This window comes from Protopterus annectens, chromosome 1.part1 (genome assembly GCF_019279795.1).
Source record: "Protopterus annectens isolate FY-2018-M chromosome 1.part1, PAN1.0, whole genome shotgun sequence".
Taxonomy (NCBI): domain Eukaryota; kingdom Metazoa; phylum Chordata; order Ceratodontiformes; family Protopteridae; genus Protopterus; species Protopterus annectens.
Window position 1 is genome coordinate 312,734,571 of NC_056726.1, and position 23,170 is coordinate 312,757,740.

The following is a 23,170-nucleotide window of genomic DNA, read 5'->3' on the forward strand; positions in this document are numbered from 1 at the left end:
ATGCAGTCATGCAATCGAGTGTGGCTATGATTCTGTGGATTCTTGTATGAGAGTAGTAACCTTGGTCACTGTCATTGGTTGACAAATATAGATGAGAATCCAGCATTTAGCAGACACTGCGGAAAGACATAGGAAATCTCCAAATGCTCAACCCCACCTAGTTTGGCTTTGTCAAGGGGAGATCATGTCTGTTAAACTTGGTGGACATATTTGAGACAAGTCACCAAAGCCCTAGATGAGGGCAAATCTGTGCATACAGCCTACGTAGACTTAGATAAGGCCTTTGACACAATCCTCCACTCAGGCATCATTTGTAAACTCACTCAGCTGGGTATCAATCCATATATTGTCAGGTAGGTTGCAAATTGGCTCACTGATAGAACTCCTACAGTCAAAATAAGGGACGACTTCTCCTCCAGCAGACCCATAACCTGTGGTGTTTCACAGGGATCTGCTCTGGGACCCCTTCTGTTCAGAATCTACTTCTCCGAAGTATAGGCTAAAACTAAAGGAGTGTGGCTGATAAAGTTTGCTGATGACTGCAAACTGGGAGTGATCATTGAAACCCCTTGCAGTGTCAACATCATGCAAGAAGGTCTTACGCAGACTAATGACTGGTACCAAAGTCATCATCTTAAACTTAATGCAAAAAAATCCATTATCTTCCCCTTCAGCAAAGGTGTGATGTTCCTGCAAACTACCACATCAATAACAATACTCTATACAGTCAGTGGTGAGAGATCTGGGCACACAAGCTGACAGCAACCGTACCTTCGATCACCATATCTCTACAGTTGTAAGAGAGGGGCATTTTAGTTCATCTCATAAGTAAGGGAATTGCCTCCAGAAAAAAGGTTATAACAACCCCCCCCCCCCCCCGTAATCTTCCCTCATCAGACCAATAATAGAGTACAATGCTTCCTTTGGTATATTCCTTTGCAAACACCTGCAGCAATTGCAGAGACCACAAAGGTTCCTTGCATAGAAAATTCAGGGTCTTCAAGATCTGTCTTATGCGGATAGACTGAAATCATTGTCACTTTACTCTGTGTTGTATAGACTGCTCAGAGGTGACCTGTGCCCTGCATATAGTGCAATCTGTGACCCAAAGATGGAAATGCTGCACATTTGCAAGTCAAATGGCACATGGGTCACTCGCTCGGAGGACCTTACCTGGTATGTGTCATCAACAGAACTTGCTGGAGAGAGAGATTTGTCTCACAGAGGTTGTCCCACCTTCAGAACAAGCTTCCTATTCAAGTTAAACAAAGGCCTTTGTTGGCCTTTATTTGATTGATTGATTGATTGTTTTTGTTTGTTTGTTTGTTTACTGGGATAGTCTGACTGGGCAGTTGCCCTTTTTCAGTGGAGCCTGGGGAAAAAAGCCCCAACAGTTAAAGGATAGAACAATATACAAAACGATGAATAAGTGTATAGAGAGAAGTAATGCATTAAGTTGTCAGACAGAGTGTAAATATCTTGGCATAGGTTATACAGTTGTTAAAATTTCAGTGAGACACGTTATTAATAGAAACATTTACAGTATAAGCAATGTAGATGAGAGGTACATTTTTTACAAAAAGTAATCTAGTTACAAGATATTCTTCAGGTATGCTTATTAGTGACTATATACAGAGGAGTACGGTCTTGTGTAGTGGGACACTTTTTCTCCAGGAGCTAAACAAGTGCATAGCTAGGAGTTAGGCGAGTTTTGAGAAGTATTTTGAATTGAAAGGGATTAGAGATGGTTACTATGTTCTGAGGGGTAAAGTTCCAGGTTCTAGAGATTTGATAGGAATAGAACAAGTTGCCATAGTTATTGTTTGTTTTAGTGACTTGTAATAAGAATTTATTGGAAGATCTTGGTTGTCTTTTGTGTATGGTTGCAATAGGTTGCAAAGTCGTTTTTCTGGTTGGTATACTATGCTATGGGTCATTGTTAGTTGAGTGTATGTTAGGAGGTGGGTAATTCAAGCCAGTTTAGTTGTTGTAAGGAAATACAGTGATTGGTTCTATATGGGGAATTAGTGGCAAATTTGGCAATCTTATTGTAGCAGGCTTCTAGTTTTGACAGATCAGTTTTTTCAGCTTGGTGAAAGTAGCAGAGGCATAAGGAAAGATAGGGAGTAGATGAGTTCCAGCAATATTTTGTCTTGCGGCATCAGTGAGGTATGGTTTGTGTCTGTATAGAGAGCCTAGTTTAATGTGAACATTTTTATGGTTCATGATAGATGCATGTCAAATTTCAGATTTTTATCTCTTGTAATACTTGGTGTATGATACAGGTTCAGTATTAATATTGTCAGTGGAATAAATTTGGAAGGGGGATTGTAGGTCTTGGATTTAATAGAGAAAGTCATGAGTTCGGTTTTTTAGGATTAACTGGGAGTCATAGAGCTACGACTCTACTATTGTGAAAGATTGCTGGGTAATTTCCTGTAGATTAGCGAGCAAGGAGGATGCACAGATGAGTGTGGAGTCGTCTGCATATTGCATGACTGTGGGAAGGTTGATGGTAGCACTCAGCTTGTTGGTAGAGGTACTGAATAGAAGTGGGCTAAGGAAAGAACCCAGTTGTACTCCTACTGTGACAGGTAATGGGGAGGAGAGTACTTAAGCATCATTTGGATGACTGGATGGGTAACTGGAAATTCTCCCCTGCATTCCACTTGGGTGTCTCTTGGACAGGGGCAATAGATGTTGATTTTAGTGTCTGCTTGAACCAGACACCCTTGGGAACACTGGTTGAACTTGGCTAGGCTTGTAAGGGCCCTGGGACCATTAGCCTAATAACCTTCTATGATCCTATAAGGGCAGCTCTTAAGTGTACCATTAGACACAAAGACTGTGTTTGAGCTTCTTTCATGGGAAGTTTTCAGAAGACCGGAGGAGAAAGGCAAGACTATGCAAAAAAAGGCAAACTGTTCCAGTCTTCTTTTCCAAAGCATGGTAAGAATTGTCCAACCAAGTAATGGCCCTTTTTGAAAGAAACAGTCTAATACTGAAAAATTCAGTTAAAAGAAAACCTTTGATGAAGGCCAGTGGAGAGGAAACGAGGCCTGAGAGAGGTAGTAGGGCATAGTATGGAGAGTGCCCCACAGTCAAGAGGGTGCCTCCTAGTTTTGACTTCCTTACCATATTGCCTCTCCTCTCCCCTGTCCCTCACCTGCTAGGAAAAAGACAATTTTTGATTAAGATGAACTGCTTTGTCTCTGAAAAAAATATATTTGGGTAATGAAGATAATTTATTTAGAATAGAAAAAAATTAATTCAGCTCGGTCCCACACTTGTTGTTAGTGACATCTCTTTGTGCAGACCAGGCAGCCTTAGTAGATCCCTGTTGTGCAGTAGAGACAATCTGCTAGAAGGGTAGAGGACATGATTTTACACGAGAATCTTTCTGATTTAAAAAAAAAAAAAAAAAAAACTGTCCGATTTCCAGGGAAGACTACTCTTGGAAACCTATCTTGAACTTTTCCAAAGTAAATAAACTATTTATCATAAAGAATTTCAGAATGCATGCGCTTTTTCCATTTAATATTACCAGATGCCCTGATGGTCATTTTGGACATATTTCCATTTGCAAGCAGAAGAATCGTGAAGTTCATTACTAAATGCTTAGTTTCACTTTTTGTCCATCTCGTATTGTAAAGTATCCACATTTTCCCATACCTAGATGACCACTGCATGTGTGCCTTTAGGATGTACTAGAGAGTCATGGATTAAGCTTGCCTCATGCCTAATCACGCTGGGCATTTCGGTCCTTCTTAAGTCCACTGTTATACCCTTTCACAGGAAGATTACTCTCACAGATGTCCTAGACACCAGAGAAAGAAGAGGATTTATTTATTCATTATTAACTGGGCAAGTGAATTGGTCTGAAGACCCTTTTCAGCCTTGGCTCATGCCACATAGGTAAAGACAATGACCAAAACAGACAGCAGATATATCAAAATATTCCAACAATTGCAATGAAAGTATGTAGAGAAATTTTACAAATAGATATCCTTTCTTCCGTATAGAAACTGTTTCTCTACTGGGCTTTTTCTTCACACAAGCAAGTCCTCTTTCTTCCCTGTGAGTGGAAGCTAGATCTCAAGGTCTTCCACAAACTGACTGTACAATGGGGGGACCTTGGAGAGATAGACTTGTTTACTTCTCCCTTGTAACACCTATTCAGTAAATTATTTTCTTGGTACCTAATAAGGAAGTTTGGGTATTACATTTTAGTAAAACAGGGGACTACTCTACCTTCCTTCCTAACTGCTCGCCTCAGGGTAAGACAAGACAGGGAGGACCTCATTATAATCACCCCAGTTTGGCCAAAGCTGTCTTAGTTCTAATTGTATAGATAAGCATGGAGGAACCACTTGACCTTCCAGCCTTCTCCTCAGTCTGAACACAGCAGGATGGGGAACCGTAGTACGTTCAGATCTGAACAGGCTTGTACTATCAGCTTGGATGATAAGAACTTGATTTCATTTTTCTACTGTTTTCTTTTTGAAGTGCTTTTGGTGTTGCAGGAGGGCTGCATGAAGTAAATCTTGCTTGGTAAAGAAGAAACTATTACTTTGGTATGTCATCAATGGCATTCAGCCTAAGATCAGGATGCTTTTTTTATTTAAAAGCCTTGCTAGATGTATCCCTGGTTTGCTTCTCTTTAGAAATACACCTGTCAGTCAATGCAGCAGTCCTGTCCCCAGGTCACCCACTGACACCTGTTTCTGCAGTCTAACAGTTTGTTTTTTGTTTGCTTGAGGGCCCTAAGGAGACCAGTATGCCCTGCTTGAGACTTCATCTTTCTGATAAATTGATACTATCCCCACCCATTTGAAACTGCTACTAGATTAGCTACAGTCAAAGGTCTGTGATGGAAGACACTTTTCCTACTACTGCTATCTTCCGCTAGTAGTATCTCAGAATGTGCATGCCTTGATATGTAAAGAATTTCCACAAATCTTCCACAAGGACATGGTGCCACTTGGAACTAGTCCCACTTTTATGGCCGAGGTGGATTTAAAACTGGCCTTTAATTCAATCCATTTAACATCAGTCTTCTGTAAATCTCCAAGTAAGGGAGAAAAGCGTCTGCACCTGATAGATGTGCTTAGACAGCTGAAGTGTTATATTGACAGAAGAAATGACTTCAGGGGAAAATGAAAACTGCTTGTATTCCATAAACAAAGAAAATGGGCAGACCGTTCTCCATATTCCTTCCAAATGGTTGACCACCATGGCATGGACTTGCAGGGGGACGTTAAGGCTTGTGCTTTGGATGAGGTCTGCAGCTACTGCATTTGCCTTAACTCAGACATGTATTAGCTCAGAGCACTTGTGCAGCACCTACCTGGACTTCTGTCTCCATTTTAAGATATTTCTAATTAGATTTGTACGTTTTAGTGGGAAAAGATTTGCTACTGCATTTTTGCCGGCCATGTGAGTTCCTCTAGCCATGGGCCTGTGGACAGGGTACATTTTGTTTTAGTACTCTTTTCAGGCATTATGAATGATACGACTGCAATGATCTATATGATGAGCATAGTGCAGTCATTATCATAATCATAGATGTTTGACTGCAAATTTCACTTCTACAGTATGGACACCCTTCCTGGGACATCCTGTATCCTGCACTACAGTTAGGAAATGAGAGAATGTTGTTGAATATACTCTCTGCTACTCCTGGCAACTGTTCTGTCTCACTAATTGTGAAGACCTTACATTCTGGCCTACGGAGGGCTACCCCTCATAGGCTTATTTTTATGGGCACACTTGTTGACTACTGTTGCACCTGAAAAAACTGAAAATTGTACAGACTGCTCTCCCTTTTTTGTTTGGGTCTATATTAGATCAGCGAATGCTTAAAAAAGCTAATGCTGATTGATTGACCTTATGTAAGCGAAAGCTTACAATCTCAAACTGTCAGATCAGCGATTTTTTTTTTTTTTTCCCCCTAGGGAAAAAAATTGCTGATCCAAAACACGTACACACAACACAAGCACACCAAACAAACAGAAATCCACACACATACACCTAAAATCTGACACCTAACCCTACACTAAACTATGCACACACCACTAACTATCCACTTACCTTAACTCAAACCCTAACCCTAAGGTCCGTCACTATCGCACACTCACCTCACCCGCTCCCTAACCCTAACTCACCTAAACCCGCCCTAACCCTCACGTCCACACAATCGCACACATACCTAACTCTAGCCCTAACCCTAACTCACCTAACCTACCCTAACACTCACATCCACACAATCGCACACTTACCTGAATCCGACCCGTAACTTTCCACCACAGCACTGAAAATACCGAAACAACAGAAACGGACAACTGCATTCTTTCCCTAGGAAAAAATTTGAGTTTCTGTTGCTTCGATATTTTTAACTTTTGCTAAAATAAGGTCGATCAATCAGCGTTCGCTTGTTTAAACGTTCGGTGATGTAATACAGACCCCAGACTGAGAATAAAAATGATTAAAATTTTCTACTGTACCAGTGAAACTTGAAGAAACAGACCACATCAAGTTTATGAAAGTACAAATAAGCAAACTGACTGCTGTTCCGCAGCGAGATTGTTAATTGAGAGGGCACATTGTGTGCATGCTCCAAACCTGGCTGTGAGAAAGCAGCCAAGGCCTCTATTAGTAACGGTGCAATCATACCAACAGAAGGAGTTTCTCCTGGCAAAAAGTGTGACAGAAGGGAAAGTATTAAAGATTGGGGACTGCAGAGTGTTTGTGGAAAGTGATTATTTACTACACACAAGCAGGTTTATCCCAGTAACCAAGGAATGTTGAGAAGCGGGTATGAAATTCAAGCTGTTTTATCTAACTTTCTTTGGAGTATTGTCTCCTGGAGATTGAAATTCATTTTTGCATATGGAATAGGCTAAAGAAGAAATAAAACATTTATTCAACCGAGTGATCCAGTAAACAGAAGGGGATTCCACTTCTCATTCATTCAAAGCCCATAAAACAACTTTGTTAATGAAACGTTTTCTGTTATTCCAGGGGAAACTGCTTGAATGACAGGAAAAAGTCTACAAGCGAATATGATGAGAATAACGAGGAGTACCTTGGACTTGAATCAGGGACTGGTGTTGGGAGATGGAGAGGATCATGAAGAAGAGCAGCAACATTGTGAAAATGGTGAATAAATGGGAGAATAAAAAGCATCACTCCCATTAGATAATGAATAGGCATGTTCAACATAGACAACAATAAACTCATTTCTTGTCTCTTCCTTGATCTCTCCAAAGCTTTCAATACTGTCTCTCATCCTTTACTATTATCTAAACTTGCTAGCCTACACCTAACCCCCTCGTCACTTGCCTGGTTCAATGATTACTTATCTGCCAGGAAACAATCTGTCAAATGGCTGACAGCATCTTCCCATCTCTACTGGTGTTGCTCAAGGCTCCATCTTACGACCCCTTTTGTTTAATATCTTCACCAATGATCTTTTCTCCTCTTGTAAAGATTATTCTCTCATTCAATATGCCGGCGACTTCACACTTATCTCTATCTCTAATAACATTTCTGAACTACACTCTGTAACCCAAGAAGCCTACTATCCACAGAACAATGGCTTTCTCAAAACCTACTGATCCTTAATCCCAAAAAAACTAAACACCTACTTTTCCTTCCCCGTTCTCATTCTCGCCATAAAACCTCCTTTGTTATTACATCTTCTAATAATACAACTATCCAACCTGAAAACCACACCAAACTCCTAGGGGTCATCATCAATGATGAACTAAAGTTCAACCTATACATACACCAATGTATAAAAAGAACACACCAGAAATTAGGTCTGCTTCAGAACAAAAGATTCTTAATTCCTGATGCTAGACTTACTCTTGGACAGGCCCTCCTCCTCCCTACCCTCCTATATGCCGCCCCAGTCCTTAATAATTCAGGCCACCGCTCTTAAACTTCAGCAAATTTACCATAAAATAGCCAGATTCATTACTAACTCCCCATACAACTCACACCACTGCATTGCCTTAAACTCTCTCCAGTGACTTGAACTTCCACAACTATTGCTACTTTGTCAATTTCACATGCTTCACTCTGTCCTTTATAAACCTTCTCCTGTCCACCTCTCTCTGGCTTAGTCTCTATGTACACTCCATCCTGAACCCTCCGTACTTCTAATCAACAACTACTTGATATTTACCACCCAACAAAATCCGTAGGCAAACTACTCTATAAACACTCCCATGCCTGGAACAGACTTTCCCTTGACTTGCGTACAATTTCACACACCTCCCACTTTAAAACCAAACTAAAACAATTCCAGGACCTGCCCTTGCAATGACCCCACTTAGTCTCCCCCCCCACACTCTCCCTTATTAAGGACCCCACTTAGTCCCCCCTTTCACCTCGCATAAGGTATTTGCATAATTCCACACAAACTGCAGAATTATATATTTACTTTGTTTTACTGCTCTACCTAATGCATTATCTCACTGTAAAATTATATGTTTCTTAATGTATTTTTTGACTCCTTCTCCGTACTTGGAACTTTAACTTGCTTGTATGTACTTAAATGTAAAACTTTTCTCTGTATAATTGTTTCTCGCCTTATTAATTTTGTATTAATATGATACTCTGTAATAGAAATTTATTGTTGGAGCTTTTCTCCTGTGGTCTCCACTGAAAATGGGCCACAAGCCCAGTTGGACTAACCTGTTTAACAAATGTCAGTAAATAAATAAATAAATAATAAATGTAACTTTGCAAAAAGAATTGGCTGAGAAAGACTGGTGAGTGAGCTGTAAAGCATATGCTCCCACTTTGTCATTGACGTTTAGAATGACACTCAAGAAACTGAAGAAGCAACTTAAGTAAATTTTTTTTATTAATACTTGTATAAAAATGCCATGATATAAATTGCATGTTATATTGTAAAGCACTTCTGTATAGTGTACAGTCAGCAGGTGTATTAAATGTGAGGTTTGTTAGTGCCTGCTGTATATGTTAAAGATGTTAAAGCAAGAAAATATTTTCCCAGTTATAAGGCATCCAGGATTTAAACTGTAACAAGAAAGACTGGAGGGAAGCAAGTTAAAGTTAATATTGCAATCTTTGGCTGTTAGCATGGGGGATATAAAAGTGCTTGATCACATTTGGTGTAGAGTTAAGATGATGATATTCCTTGTTTTTGTAGAGGTGGATAGCCAGATTAATGTATTGGTTTAAGCTACAGACATTTTTTTAAACAAATTGCTTTGAAAAATTAGATAAAGTTACAAAAGGCATGGAAGAATGGTAGTTCTTGCTTGTATTTGCAAAGTCATTACCTATTTTTTCATTTATTTATTAGCAAAGGTGTCAGTGGGAGAGGCAGGTGCAAGCATTTAATCATGAAAGGTCTGAACAGCTTGTTCCAAGTGAAATCTACAAAGATTATTTCATGTAGCTGCAAAATCACTATTTATTTTTTTTCATTGATGACTACTTTTCCTTGGAGACAAGTAACATGCAGGTGCAAGTATTTAATCATGAGAGGTCTGAATCCTGCTGAGTGAATTGTATGACATTTGTATGAAGTGATATTTAAAAGTACATTGGCAAACAGTTCGGTGAAATGTAATGGTTTGAAATTGTTGGAAATAAGTTATGATCTGTCACCCTGCAGCCTTAGCATTTTAAAGGACAACAATGAGATTATATTATTAAACGCTCAACTTCTGTCTTTTTTCTCCCTATTTACTGTCCCGGCTATGAATAAACAAGAATACAGCATTTAAAATATTTTAAATTGACTGTTTCTGTCCACTAGAACAGCACCTTACTGTACTGTGGTGGTTTCACTTTAAAAAAAACTTTTGTCCTGCCCTGGTAAAGCTTGCTGCAGTCTCCAATTCATTGATGTCATCAGCACCAATTAATACGGGTAGTTTTCTGGACAATTCCTTCCCCAAACTGACATCTCCACGACCTTCCTAAAAACCCACCCATGCTATGATGTCACAGCTCCCTGGTCTTTCCCCTACCCATACAGAAAGTAAAGGCTAGAACAAGGAAACTGTACATGAGTTAAGTCTCCGGCTGTGGGCTTGCAATCACAGGTGGTAACATCCCAGATTACCCTTAGCACTTTGACAGCTAGGGAAGTTATGTGTGAAGGAGGATGGGAGATGAGTCAAAGTAGTACAATTCAGGCTTCACAAAACACTGCAATTTAGCCATTCTAAAATGACACAACAGTAAAAAGCACTTTGAAAGTCTGTTCTGTGGCATTTGCACTGTTTGTGTTTTAAGTAGTTGTTGAATGGCATGAAATATTACTTAAAATTAACTGGATGAAAGACAGCAGTGTATGCATGTAAAATAAATTTAGTGACAGGAGCTTTAGGAAGAAATAGGCATGCAAGACATAATTTTTACAGACAAGCACTGCATTATGGGACAGACTAAACAATCAGAATTATTTCAAGATGCCAGACCCCATGTGGTCAGACTCAGAAATTGCATATAAAAATATTTAAAAACCTGTAAATAGTCCCAGAGTGGTGTTAAATGTAGGAAACACCAAACCATGATGAAATAAACATGTTTTTTTGAGTCTGTGCGTGCGATTCTCCTTTAATGCCTTTACTGTAACAGTGCACAATGTAGATTATGTAAAAGTTGCCAGTGTACTTTTTCTTAGGGCTAAAGATGGTGTTTACTGAAAATGTACAAGCTGTTTTTCACATGTGGGAGGGGAATACAGTTAAAAGAACCCACATCAATTAGTGCAAGTGGTTACACAGGTTCTGGCATGCTTTAGCATGGATAACCTTAATTCTAGATTAGGTAATGTATGTGGGTGCAGCCATTGACTTGGGGCAACTGCTGTTTTGTATTTTTGTGTGTTTGTTCTAAAGTAAAAAGGAATGGAGGATTCTAAAATGTATTTAATTTTAAGTGTTTTCACTGAAGCAAAAAAAATCTTGAAAAATGTGACATACGTTCAAATAGATATGAGAAGAAGCAACTACATCAACCTGCCAAACAATGTGCACATGTAAGCTAAAAGTTGAAATGTACATTCAAAAGAACTGCCCTATATAGTAGGTGAAAGTAATGGCTTTCTATCATAATGGCTACTCTTCTCTATGTTATTACTGAATCTAAATGGCCTTTGAGGTATAGACAAAAAGGAAAAAGCATTGACTTGTACAACACTGAAGCTGGCATGGTCCATTGTAATTTTTGTACCCTGCTGATACTGTGAATAGAGTAGTAGACCTTGGGTACAAGTCTGCTGAGGATGCCATGATTTAGACTGACATTCTTTAATAATCAAGTCAGTAGGCCATTTTCCTGAAAAACTTTCTAAATTGTTCCAAAAGCAGTTCAGTCATCTACTTGTGTGTGTGTGTGTGTGTGTGTGTGTGTGTGTGTGTGTGTGTGTGTGTGTGTGTGTGTGTGTGTGTGTGTGTTAGTTAGGGTGGAAACCTGAAGAAAGGCTTTCACTCCCTGATATTTACTGTCAGATCAGATTTTATTTGTTGTAAGTCTATGAATTTGGGATGGACATGAAACAATTCATCTCCTTTGCTTCATGGAGGCAATGACTGGTGGTTGCCAAGCAAACTTTTTTTGAATTTCAGATGCAATATTTTTGTCATAGGGCAGCTCACTAGATATTAGAAAATACAGACTTGTGTATGACCTGCCAGCAGTGTAGATGTGTGGTCTTCTGCTATTTTTTTTCTTGAAGTACTAAAGTATGCTTGTCTAGTGGTTATGAACAAGGGAACTGGTGAACTCAGGTGTTAGGCACAAGGTCCTGGTGTGTAGGATTATGTCACTACATTCTGAGGTATATGGTGTCCCTGCCATCTTCATGTCCTAGACAGACATAACAGTGCCAGTCCCATTGCATCATCATGGTGTAGGTGACTGTCTGTACCTACCCCCATTCACGTGTATGGATATAAATATGAGATAAAAGCAAGTATGTAGTTAAAAAGTATGTAATGTACATTTAAAGATTTACTTTGGAATAACATTGTTTGTCTTTGGATTCATTTGAGGAATGTGGTTACTGGTTAGAGGTCTGTAGTTCATAGGTTCGTACTAGGCTATCTGCCCTAGGGCATTTATAAGCCTAGCCAGAGTGTGTGTGGCTTTCACCACCCCTTAGGATGAGAATACTACGCCCATTTAGGGTTTAGTTTACTGTACCTCTGTCTAGTAGTGACACAGAGATGACCCCTGGGGTAAACCTACGATCTCCCATCCACTCGTCAAGATTTCTCTTGAAGAGAGTTAGTGAGGGGCTCTGCCTAACATGGACTGGGATTCTGTTCCAGAGTGTAGGGAGCCTCTGGGTTATGAATATGTCCCTCCAGCACGTCCTATTTATTTCTGTGTTGAGGTTCAAGTCTCTTGCTCTCGTGGCTCTGATGGATTTGGATTTTCTGAGGTGAAGCATGTCCATTAATTCCGGATTGGACATGGCCTTGTACGTCAGGCACAGATCACCTCTGAGTAGGCGGTATGCGACTGAGTAGAGCTGGAGTTTCTTCAGCTGGGCAGCATATGACATATGTTTGAGACCCTTTATCCTCTTGGTGAGGAACTTTTGGGGTCTTTCCAACTGCTGCAGGTGTCGGGTAAGATGCATCCCAAATGGGGCATTGTACTCCATCATTGGCCTGATAAGAGAAGAGTACAGGGGCACAATGACCTCTCTTGATCTAGATGTGAATCCCTTCATGATAAGGTGGGCAATATAGAAGGTCTTCCTAACCACTTTGGCAATGTGAGTGTCAAATGAGAGGTTACTGTCAACTTGGGTCCCTAGGTCCCTGATTACCTCTTCCGTGCCAATGGATTACCACCTATGTGGTAATTTGTGGGTACCTTGTTTTTCCCAAAGGGTATGACTATACATTTTTTGGCATTCAGCTTAAGGCCATGGCTCTGGCACCAATTATCCGTTTCTATGAGGCCTCTCTGAAGGATGCTTGTGTCCGCTGGAGTATCAGTTATGGTGCCCATTTTGCAGTCATCTGCGAACTTTGTCAGCCACAATCCTCCTATGTTTGCCTGCACCTCGGAAAAATAAATGCCGAACAAGAGGGGTCCCAGGACTGAGCCCTGTGGGACACCGCTTGTGACCGGCTTAAAGTCTGACATGGCTCCAGCAACTCTGACCCTGTGGGTTCTGTCCTTGAGCCAGTTTGCAACCCATCTTGTGACATATGGGTTTACATTTAAGCTGGTGAGTTTGTCTATGATGCCCGAGTGGGGTATTGTGTCAAGGCTTTGCAAGGTCAAGGTAGGCTGTGTGAACTGCCTTACCCTCATCAATGGCCTTAGTGACTGTTTCAAAAAAGTCGACCAAGTTCAAAAGGCAAGATCTGCCCTTGACAAAGCCAAATTGGGTAGGATCTAATGTCTGTAGGTCCCCAATGTCTTTGTTTATGAGTTCCATAATGATCCTCTCCATAGCTTTGCAGACCAGGCTCATCAAGCTTATGGGGCGGTAATTTCCAGGGTCCGTAGAAGCACCACCTTTGTGGAGTGGGACCACTGTTGCCGTACGCCACTCTTTGGGTACGTATCCTGTAGTAAGGCTAAGATTAAACAGCAGCCTTATGTGTGGGTTTAGTTCCTCTTGGAGTTCATGTAGCACACAGCCCAGGACACCATCCGGTCCCATTGATGCTGTGTTTTTAGCTTTAGAGAGGGCAGCTCTCACCTGGGCATCTGAGATGTTAGGGAGGCTACACTCTGCTGGGATAGATATTTCTCCTTTTGGGGAATTTGCACTGAACCTGTCTGCCAGAATGTTGGCAATGTCTGTGGGTTCAGTGTATTTTGTGTCATTTTGGACTAACTCTGATCATATCTGGGAGTTTCCACCCAGGTTTCTAACATAACTAAAGAAGGCCTTGTGATTGTCTTTTGTGTCTTTTGCGATTTTTCTCTCAAAGTTGGCCTTGGATGATTTTATGAGTGATCGTAGTTTTTTGCTAGTACTGATCAGAGATGCCTTCCCTTTTAGGGATTTTGCTCTGTCATGTAGTAGCTTCCTCCTCCTGTTGTAAAGTTTGTTTATGGCTGGGGTCCACCAGACCGGTGCCTGCCTTTGGGGAATGGGTCTTGGTTTTATTTGGGATTGCATGATCCATGCATTCTTGAAGGTGCCCGTAGAAGGCATTTGTAAAGGATTCAGCAGTGTGGGTTGTGGTTTCCACTGGCCCAGGGGCCTTGAAGGATACCACTTCAGTCTTAAGAAGTGTGAAGTTGGCTTTTGAGAAGTTCTTCACTGTGGTCTTTTGTGCAGGGGGTGGGGGCGGGATGTGGATTTCCAGTGAGATTAATTTATGGTCTGATCTCACCAATGAGGGATATACTTCCGGTGTGGAGCATTTTGTCCCCATGTTTGTGATGATCAGGTCAAGTATATTATCTCCTCTTGTGGGAATGGTGACTAGTTGTTCCATCGCATTTGAGTTTATGAATTCTAGGAACCTTTGGGCTAGGGTGTTGGGGCTTGAGTAATGTTCCCAGTCTATGTTTGGGTAGTTGAAGTCTCCCAATATGATGGTATTTGGAGAGACATTCATACTCTCCAGTGTCTTCAGGAAGGCTGTGTGGGGTTCCTGAGTTTGAGAGGGTGGTCTGTAGCATGCTACAAACTGTAGGGCGGTTTTGCCTATGGTTCGTTGCACCTGGATGGTCTCCGATGCTTCGTGCGTTGCCACTAACCTGGAGGTGTGGGTATCTTTGATGAATATGGATACTCCCCCTCCTTTTGTGGTTCGGTCCAAGTTTTGGGGCCGGAATGCATGATATGAGGTAAAACCTGATAGTGCTGGGGTGCTCTCAGGAGCCTTGAACCAGGTTTCAGTGACTGCACAGACATCGATGTTCTCCATACTGAGGAGGGCTTCGAGAGCGTGCATCTTGAGGTTTAGACTTCTGGCATTGAGCAGCATTACCCTTAGTTTTTCCACTTGTGTTTTCTAGGGAGGTAGGTTTGTCATTTGAGCCTTGCCTAAAAAAGGCACTATGGGGGTGGCAAGAGCCTTGGCCAATATCCGGAAGCCCAGGGGTGACAGGTGCAAGCCATCCCTTGCGAAGCAGCGTGACTTGTCAAGCATGTCATCCCAAGCAGACAGACATTGGATCCCCTTAGAATGACACCAGTAATTAAGCCAATTGTTAAAACTGATCATTTTGTCTTTGTACTGTGGCATCATGCATGGTGAGGGTAAGATGCTGCTCAGGGTCAGGGTCATACCGGCCTGGGCTACATAATCCGAGAGCTCCTCTATGTCTCTCTTCATGTAGTCCAGGGAGGTACGTCTCAGGTTGTTCACACCGGCATGGACAATGACTGAGTCATATTTGTACTTGCCGTGGAGTGACCTGAGTGCTTGTGTTATGTGGCGGATTCTAGCGCCCGACAGGCAGCTTACTGTGACCTTTTCCTTGTTCAGTCTGGTGAGCGGGACGTCAGTGTGTCTGACTATGGAGTCACCTATTACAAGTGTGTCTGGCATGTTGTTTGGCCTTAAGGGCTGTGACTGTTTAGCACACTGACTTTGTGAACTATGTGTTGCATGTGCTATGTCTTGAGGTGGCAGTCGCTTGGGTGTCTGCTTTGGAGGCCTCTGTTGTTTTGGTAGATTTTTAATCGGTGCCTCCGAGTATGTTTTTGTGTGTTTATGTGTTTGGTTTGCAGTTGTGATAGTTCTATGTGAGACTGGGTTTGTGGTGTGTGTGGTTACCTTCTCCTCCTGACTGTTCTTGCCAATACTGAGTTGAGAGAGCTCAACCTCCAGTTTGGCTATACAGTTGCATCTCTCGCATATATTTGTATTTGTTGGGAGGAGGAGAGGGTTGTCTGTGTACATGAGGCAATTGTAACATTGCCTCAAGATTCCCAGATTCACCAGCTGAACAGGAGAGGACGCCAGCAACTGACCCTTCGACATGCTAGAATAGTGAAAAAGATTGCTGTGTAACTGAGTCAGAAAGGACCTATAGGGAAATGGGTACTCAAGGGAATTTAGGTGAATGAAGTACTTTCTTTTGTTTGAGTGCTTTACCTGTATGAAAAATGCTTTAGGAGCAAGTGCTGAGCTTTTCAGATAGAGAAATAGGCTGTTTAGATTGCAAGTAGAGCAGTTCTAAGGGAAAAATTGAAGAGCAGACTTTACGGAGCCAGAAATACTTTAAACTTCATTAACTGGCGCTGCCCGATGCTGCTCTATGAGCAACTTCGCGCAAAAACGGGCTTTATAGCAGGGGGTTGAAAAGAGCCAGGAATTGACCTTCTTATATTGTGTGTGCGTGTGTGCACACATCCATTTTTTATTAGTGTATGTGTGTGTATGTGTATGCATGTATGGGTTCTGTTCATAATTTCAAAGTACTGAAATCCCGAATTTCAGTATTTCGAAATTATAACACCAAAGCCATGAAATCCCGAAACACCAGAAGCGCGAAATTCAAAATCCCAAAGTACGGAGACTTTGAATTAGCGCTTCTGGTGTTGCAGTGTGTGAATGGTTAAGTGTTAGTTCGGGTATGTATGTATGTGTAAGTGTGTTGGGTAGGGGCTGTAGTGTATGTCAGTGTGTGCAAGGGACTGTGAAATGTGTGGGTGTGAGTTACCTTTGTGTGTCTGATTGTGTGATCTTGGAGTTAGTATATATAAGTAGGGGGGTGTGGGGGGGAGGTGAAGCCTCCCACATGGGGGGTGCAGGGGGGCTTGCCCCCCCCCCCCACTTATATGTGGTATAGGTATGTCTGTGTGCTTGTGGGGGAAGTTGTGTGTATGTTTATGTGTGTGCTGTTTGTGTAATGTAGGTTCGGGATTTTGAGTTTCACGATTATGGACTTTCGGGATTTGAAGGTTTCGGCTATGTAATTTTGAAATACTGAAATTCGGGATTTCAGTATTTCAAGATTTCATAGTGACCCCGCATGTATATATGTATAATATATGTGTGTGTGTGTGTGTGGTTCTATTTCAGAAGACTGACAAACCAAAAGACTGAAAATTCCAAATGCTGAATACATTTTAAATGCAGGGGGAAAGCACCCCTGCACCCCTCATGGGGGGGCTGCGTCTACCACACCCCCTACTAACTATATATGTCAACTCCAAGACTGCAGTGGAGAAGGGACAAATTCCATCATTCAGCATTTTGAATTTTCAGTCTTTTGGAGTCTTCCGAAGTAGACCTATATATAGATATATATATATATATATACATATATATATATATATATCTATATATCTATATATATATATATATTTATATATATATATATATCTATATATATATATATATATATATATATATATATATATATATATATATATATAATATATATATGTGTGTGTGTGTGTGTGTATGTGTATGTATATGTATATATATATATATATATATATATATATATATATATATATATATATATATATGTCTGTATAATGTGTGTGTGTGTGTGGCTCTGTCAGAATAATGAATTACCATAATGTTGAGTTGCAAAACGGTGAAACAAAAATGACGAAAGTTTACATTCACAAACATCTAGATTGTCGTAAGTTTTCACCACAAAAGGAGTCAGTTGGCCAGTATGGTGAATTTTGCCCTTTTCTCCATTGTAGTGCAATCTCTGAGTTGGTATGTTTAGTTAGGGGGCTGTGGGAGGGGAAGCCCCCCACTTGGGTGGATTTTATTTGCTTCAGTTTGTATTTTTAGGTTTTGTTGGCCAGTTGTTTACTTACCAGGGGAAAATTTACGACAATCCAGACTTTCATTGTTTCCATTTCTCCATTTTGCAACTCGACGTTATGATAATTTATTTTGACATAAATCCATATATATATATCTATATAAATATAGATTGATTCATCTAATTCAGCAGTGATCACAGCTTAAGCAATCAAACTCAACCAGTACATTAGTACCATTCATGCTGAATGTGCAGCACATTCAATAGAATCATAGTCACACATATTCAAAAACAAAACACAACCAGTGTTTTTGAAGGAAGGCTAATCACCTGCACCTCCACACCCCTGCTACTTTAATTATATCCACTCAGAGACCGTACAGTCGATTAGCAGACAGCACCGTACCCCTCAAAGTCATAGCTTAGAAAGCGCAGGTAAATGTACAGCACAATAACAAGCAAGGAGTGAAAATAATAAGGATATTTTAAATACTCTCAAATACTTAACTAAATTGCTAACAGTGTATGGCAGCATCTTAGACAGAAATAATATGAATTGCTGGCACATTTCAATGTACTTTGCCATCTTTTCTCCACTCAGTATCTCCATTCTGTCAACTGTGTCCTTGATCAGCTGAAAGGCAGCAATGTCCTTGGAGAAAACCTATGCAGACGGGGACAGTGTGCAAAACTCAACTCAGATGGTGACCAGAGGCCAGGATTAGCTCCTGGATGTTGGAGTTAGGAGCAGAGCTAGTACCACTTTGTGGTGCATGGATGAATCACCAAAGCAATATTACAAAACATTGAAATTAGTACAATGAAATCAAAAAGACAAAGCTTGAAATGCTAAAACAGTGTATTTGGGCTTCTTCAGTAAATACTAATTACTGCTTATAGATTTCTAATATTAGACATTTACTGTGATTTTTTGTTGGAAGTGGATCCCCCCCCTCTGGATCCTTCACATTTGAGAGGAGGACTTTGCCTTTCTATACCCATGCCTGCTTATGTGTTCTAAGTCTGGGGACGGGGGGGGGGGGGGGGGCACAACCTTGGAGAAAAAGTAATATTTCCTAGAAAAGCTATGTATTGCACTTTTCCAGCAGTTGTGTGGCCCCTGAACTGGAATGTATTTATAGTGATTTCAGAGTGTAGATGAGCTTTCAGCACTACAGACCTTATTTTGCATCCTGTGCTTTTTGACTTTCCTTCTGTAAGTGAAGGTGTCTTGCTCACAGATTAAATGGTGTAGCTAAGCAGTTTCACTAGTGAACCACAAAGAATGTCCGTTTATGAATGAGATGCAGACCATTTTCTTCCAAGTATTATACAGGTTCAGGCACAAATGGAAAGTGTATTAAGAGACTAAAACCTTGCTGTTGTAGTATTGGTGTAGTCTTTGAGTAAATATAAATATGTAAGGCAGTTCTTGCTACAGGAAATCATTAAGCTTTTGAGCTTATTAATTGTGATAATAGAGCAGTGTGGCTTTTTTTCAGCATTGTCTGTTTTGGGTCCTGTAGGATTCATCCATATATTATGCCCCTTATAAAAAATCTGTGATGATGCCCATCAGTCCTAGCCTGGTAAACTGTTTTTTGCTTGTCTTTTTTTTAATATATTTCTGTTTGCATTCTAAATAAACGTGATAAAACTGGAACAATTTGTGTCAGTTACAATTAAGAAATAGACCGTCTAGTAGTTGAGCATTTCAATGCCTAGATTATGATTTGGGAGTTGCTTATTGTTATATGGGTTGCTAATGTGGGCAGGTAGCTCAGATAAATATATTCATTTTTTTCTAGGTGGTCAATCGAGGAGATCCTTATCCTCAGGAAGTTGGAGCAACTGTACATAAAGTCATGGAAAAGCTGCAATTCTGCAACCCTTACAGGCTGGTTTGGCAGTCCAAGGTGAAGTAAAAGCAAAGGTTAAAACCACTGTGTTTTTGAAATCATTCACTCTTAAGGTTTTTGATCCAAGTCATATTTTTTCCTAGGGAGTATAATGCAGTAAGTTTACTGCCATGTTAGTATATAATTTGATGTATTTGCCTGGACTTACACATGCAAAACCTTTATGCACACTGCCATTTAGTTACTGATATAAACATTTGATCTGATGTTGTTAATCTTCATTCATTCATCACTGATGGGTCGTCTGTTCCATCCTCGGAAGCGAGTCGGCCTTATAGCAAGCTCGCGCCAGCCAAAAAACTCTCAAGCGAAGCTTTTACCCATAGTGCCCTTCTCCCTGTTACCTCAAATCTCATTTGCTGCGTAGCCATAAAGCTGAGTTCAAGCCATCTCTCAGATAAGTCTTATTTTTGGTATTTTGTAATACTTAAACACGAACACACCCAAACCAAAGCAAGTATCCAGGAAGGCCACAGGATAAAAAGTTATTCAAAAATCCGATTTTATTAGACCAAAAGAAGAATGAATTAATTGTTTGATTAATTGTTTAATTACATTTTTTTAGGTATTTAATAAGGAATAATGCATTTTTGAATGTACATATGATGAAGCGGGTTTTACTGCTGTGAAAGCGCTTACGTTTCTTCTTTTGGTCTAATAAAATCTGATTTTTGAATAACTTTTTATCGTGTGGCCTTCCTGGATACTTGTTTTGGTTTGGGTGTGTTCGTATTTATTTATTGGACATTTTGCCAAGGTTCCAGTGGTTGTTTTTTGGGAGATTTTGATTTAATTCATATTTTGTAATGCTTCTTTATAAAAATCTCCAGTAGTTTTCCCCCTTTTATATTTCTTATAATCTATCGCTAGATTTTACCCTCTCTTTTTTTCTTTCTGCTGGACCTTTCTCTTCATATTACCTTTGGGTAATCTCAGTACCATTGGTGGTATGGGTCTTTTTCCCTACCCGCTGTGGTAGTCCTCAAAATACCATTGTTGGTATTTCCTTTTTCTTTCTCTAAAAAAAAAAAAAAAAGAAATAACCTCCTTTTTTACTGTCCTCTGTTATCTTTTTCTTGTGACAGTCTGTCTGTTTGTCAACATGTCTGAGAAGAAGGGGACTTCAGGCTTCAAGCAGTGTTTGAAATGTAGGCTTAAAATGCCTAACAATGACTCCTGATTGTGTTTATTCTTTGGAAGTTTCTCATCTGTTTGTACAGCCACCTTGCTCTATCTGCCAAGGGTTTAGCGTCCGTACTATTATGGAAAGAAGTAAATTAATCCTGAAGGGCCTCCATAAGACACCCTTTTCAGAGGCTCTCTCTCTCTGTCGGAGGGCTCACCCCCCCCCCCCAGAAAGAAAAAAAGAGACCGCATTTGGTTCCTTCTTCACCTTCTGGTGATAGAGAGAAACAATCGAGACCAAAAGTACCAAAATTGTCTTCATTGGCTTCAGGCCCGAAACCAGTCCCTACTGCACCGACCTCGGTACCATCAGCAAACATAGTGTCATCGGCGCCTGCCTCAGTATCAACAGTGTCTACAGCACCAAACCTGCTTAAATTGAAAAGCTTGACTTCCACACCTACCACGGCATTGAGCTTATCTGCAGTGCCTGTCACTGTTGTGGACACTCCTCCATCACAAGTCTCCAAACTTGAGACAGTAGTTCTATTAGACAATACAGCATGGACCCGATACTCCCCATCAGTGGATACTTTCCTAGGGCAGGTATATAGCCCTTTTTTAGAATGTCCAGAGTCCCCCTCGAGGATATACACCAGATCCAGCAGGAGCCTTTTAGAACTAGATGTGGTGTGACTTGTGGATCAGCTGCTGAGAACCAGGGGGATTGCTACACCTTCAAAGACCCCATTCCTTTTTGGACTTGGGAATATACCTCCACAGACTCCATCCTATTCTCCTCCTTCAACCTCCTTGCAGGTTTCAAAGCCTTCGACACCAATGCCTTTTTCGGGCCCCACATCTGTGCTACTAGTGGATCTCATTGTGGCCCTGGAGCAGTCCCTTTGGCACGCTCAGATCCAGATCTTCCTCAGGTCCAGGATTGGGCTGCAGGCTCCACGGTGCCAGGTATGGTTCCAAGGCTTCCTGCAGTGCCATCCTCAGTGCCAGGAGTCCTGTTGGTACTAATTCCTCTTGAGGCTCCGTCCTTGGGAGCGGGCTCGATGGAACAGAGTGTGACCCTGGTTCCAGGGTTGTACTTCTTGGTTCTGGGCTCCCATCCCTCTTTGGATGGGCCTGCATTCTAAGTGATAGAGAGGGCCCTTGCCTCTGTAGGTAAACCTTCGGTGTCGGACTTTCAGATGTGTCCTCCTTCTGAGCTGCAGCTGTCAAGAGACACTGTTTTGGCACATCGAGCACAAGAGCCTCAGGAGACCCTACCGCAGAGTGCCCCTTCTTCCGAGTCCTCTTCAGAAGCCCCTACTGAAGAGGTACGACAAAAGGAGTCATGCAAGAGGAAGCATGTGGACTCCCCTGAGGAATCTCTTACAGAGAACATGGATTACGATAAATGGGAAGGGTCCCCACAGTCTCCCCCTGAAGCTGTCTCTTTTGGAGACATCCTTGAAATATTGAAACTGGAAGCCCAAAAATCCTTCCGAGGAATCTGTGTTCCTGCAGGCTTTTTGTGCTTGACCATCTACCTCTTGGGTGACCCCGCCTGCAGACAAGCAAGTTCAGCTTGTGGTGCAGTGCGCCTGGAAGAATCCTGACTCTGTTAAGCCAGTCCAATGGAGGCCAGATAAGATTCTGCCCCCCCCCCCCCACAAAGGAAGCCCACGTTGGTTTAAAGTTTTTCCAGTAAATGTGATGATGGTGGTGGTGGCCACAAAGAAAGAGTTTGCTGAAGATAGACAGACTGTTCATCTGCCTAACAGGGAGTCTCTGATGGTAGACTGGTTAGGGAAGAGAGCTTTTGCTTCATTGACTTTTGGCATACGGTCTTTGAATTACCTGGCACATTTTGCTAGGCTCCAGAGAGACTTGATTTCCAAACTCCCCGGAACTTAATCAGGACAGATGTCTGATAAGGTACATGACAAAGTTGCCTTGCAGCTAGCAACCCTGGAATTGATATCCAACTCGTCCATGAGGTGTTAATATCCCATGCAACTGAAGGGGTGGCAAGAGCTGCGGGTGCAGGCGTAGTTATGAGACATCACTCCTGGATGCACCTTTTTGATTTTGCGGATCCCTTTGAGTCTTTCTTCTTTAATGCTCCAGTGGAAGTGTCGTCCCTGTTTGGCCCAAAAGTAAAGGACACTCTAGCCAGGTGTGAGAAGGATGGCAAGACCCTGTCTGCTGTAGGTGTATGATTTTCCACCACCCAGCGTTCTTACACCAGGAACCAGAGGAGTGGAACGTTGTGGCACAAAAAGTCTCAGGATCCTTTTCATGATGCACGTGGTGAGTTCACCCCCAGAGGCAGAGGGGACAACTCTTCTGGAAGATGCCTCTACAGAGGCAGAGGGGGCCCACATAACCAGGGACCAAGAGACTCTTTCTCTGGACAACCC

General features: G+C 41.4%; 1 protein-coding gene across 3 annotated transcripts in view; it reads left to right on the forward strand.

Moving 5' to 3' along the window:
• Positions 1–23,170, forward strand: part of FECH (ferrochelatase) — a 336,602-nt gene that overhangs the window by 238,331 nt on the left and 75,101 nt on the right. For all 3 annotated transcript variants that reach the window (XM_044074844.1, XM_044074827.1, XM_044074836.1), the window contains exon 8: positions 19,518–19,625. In XM_044074844.1, the coding sequence (XP_043930779.1) occupies positions 19,518–19,625 (108 nt within the window). The remainder of the gene's footprint in view (positions 1–19,517; positions 19,626–23,170) is intronic.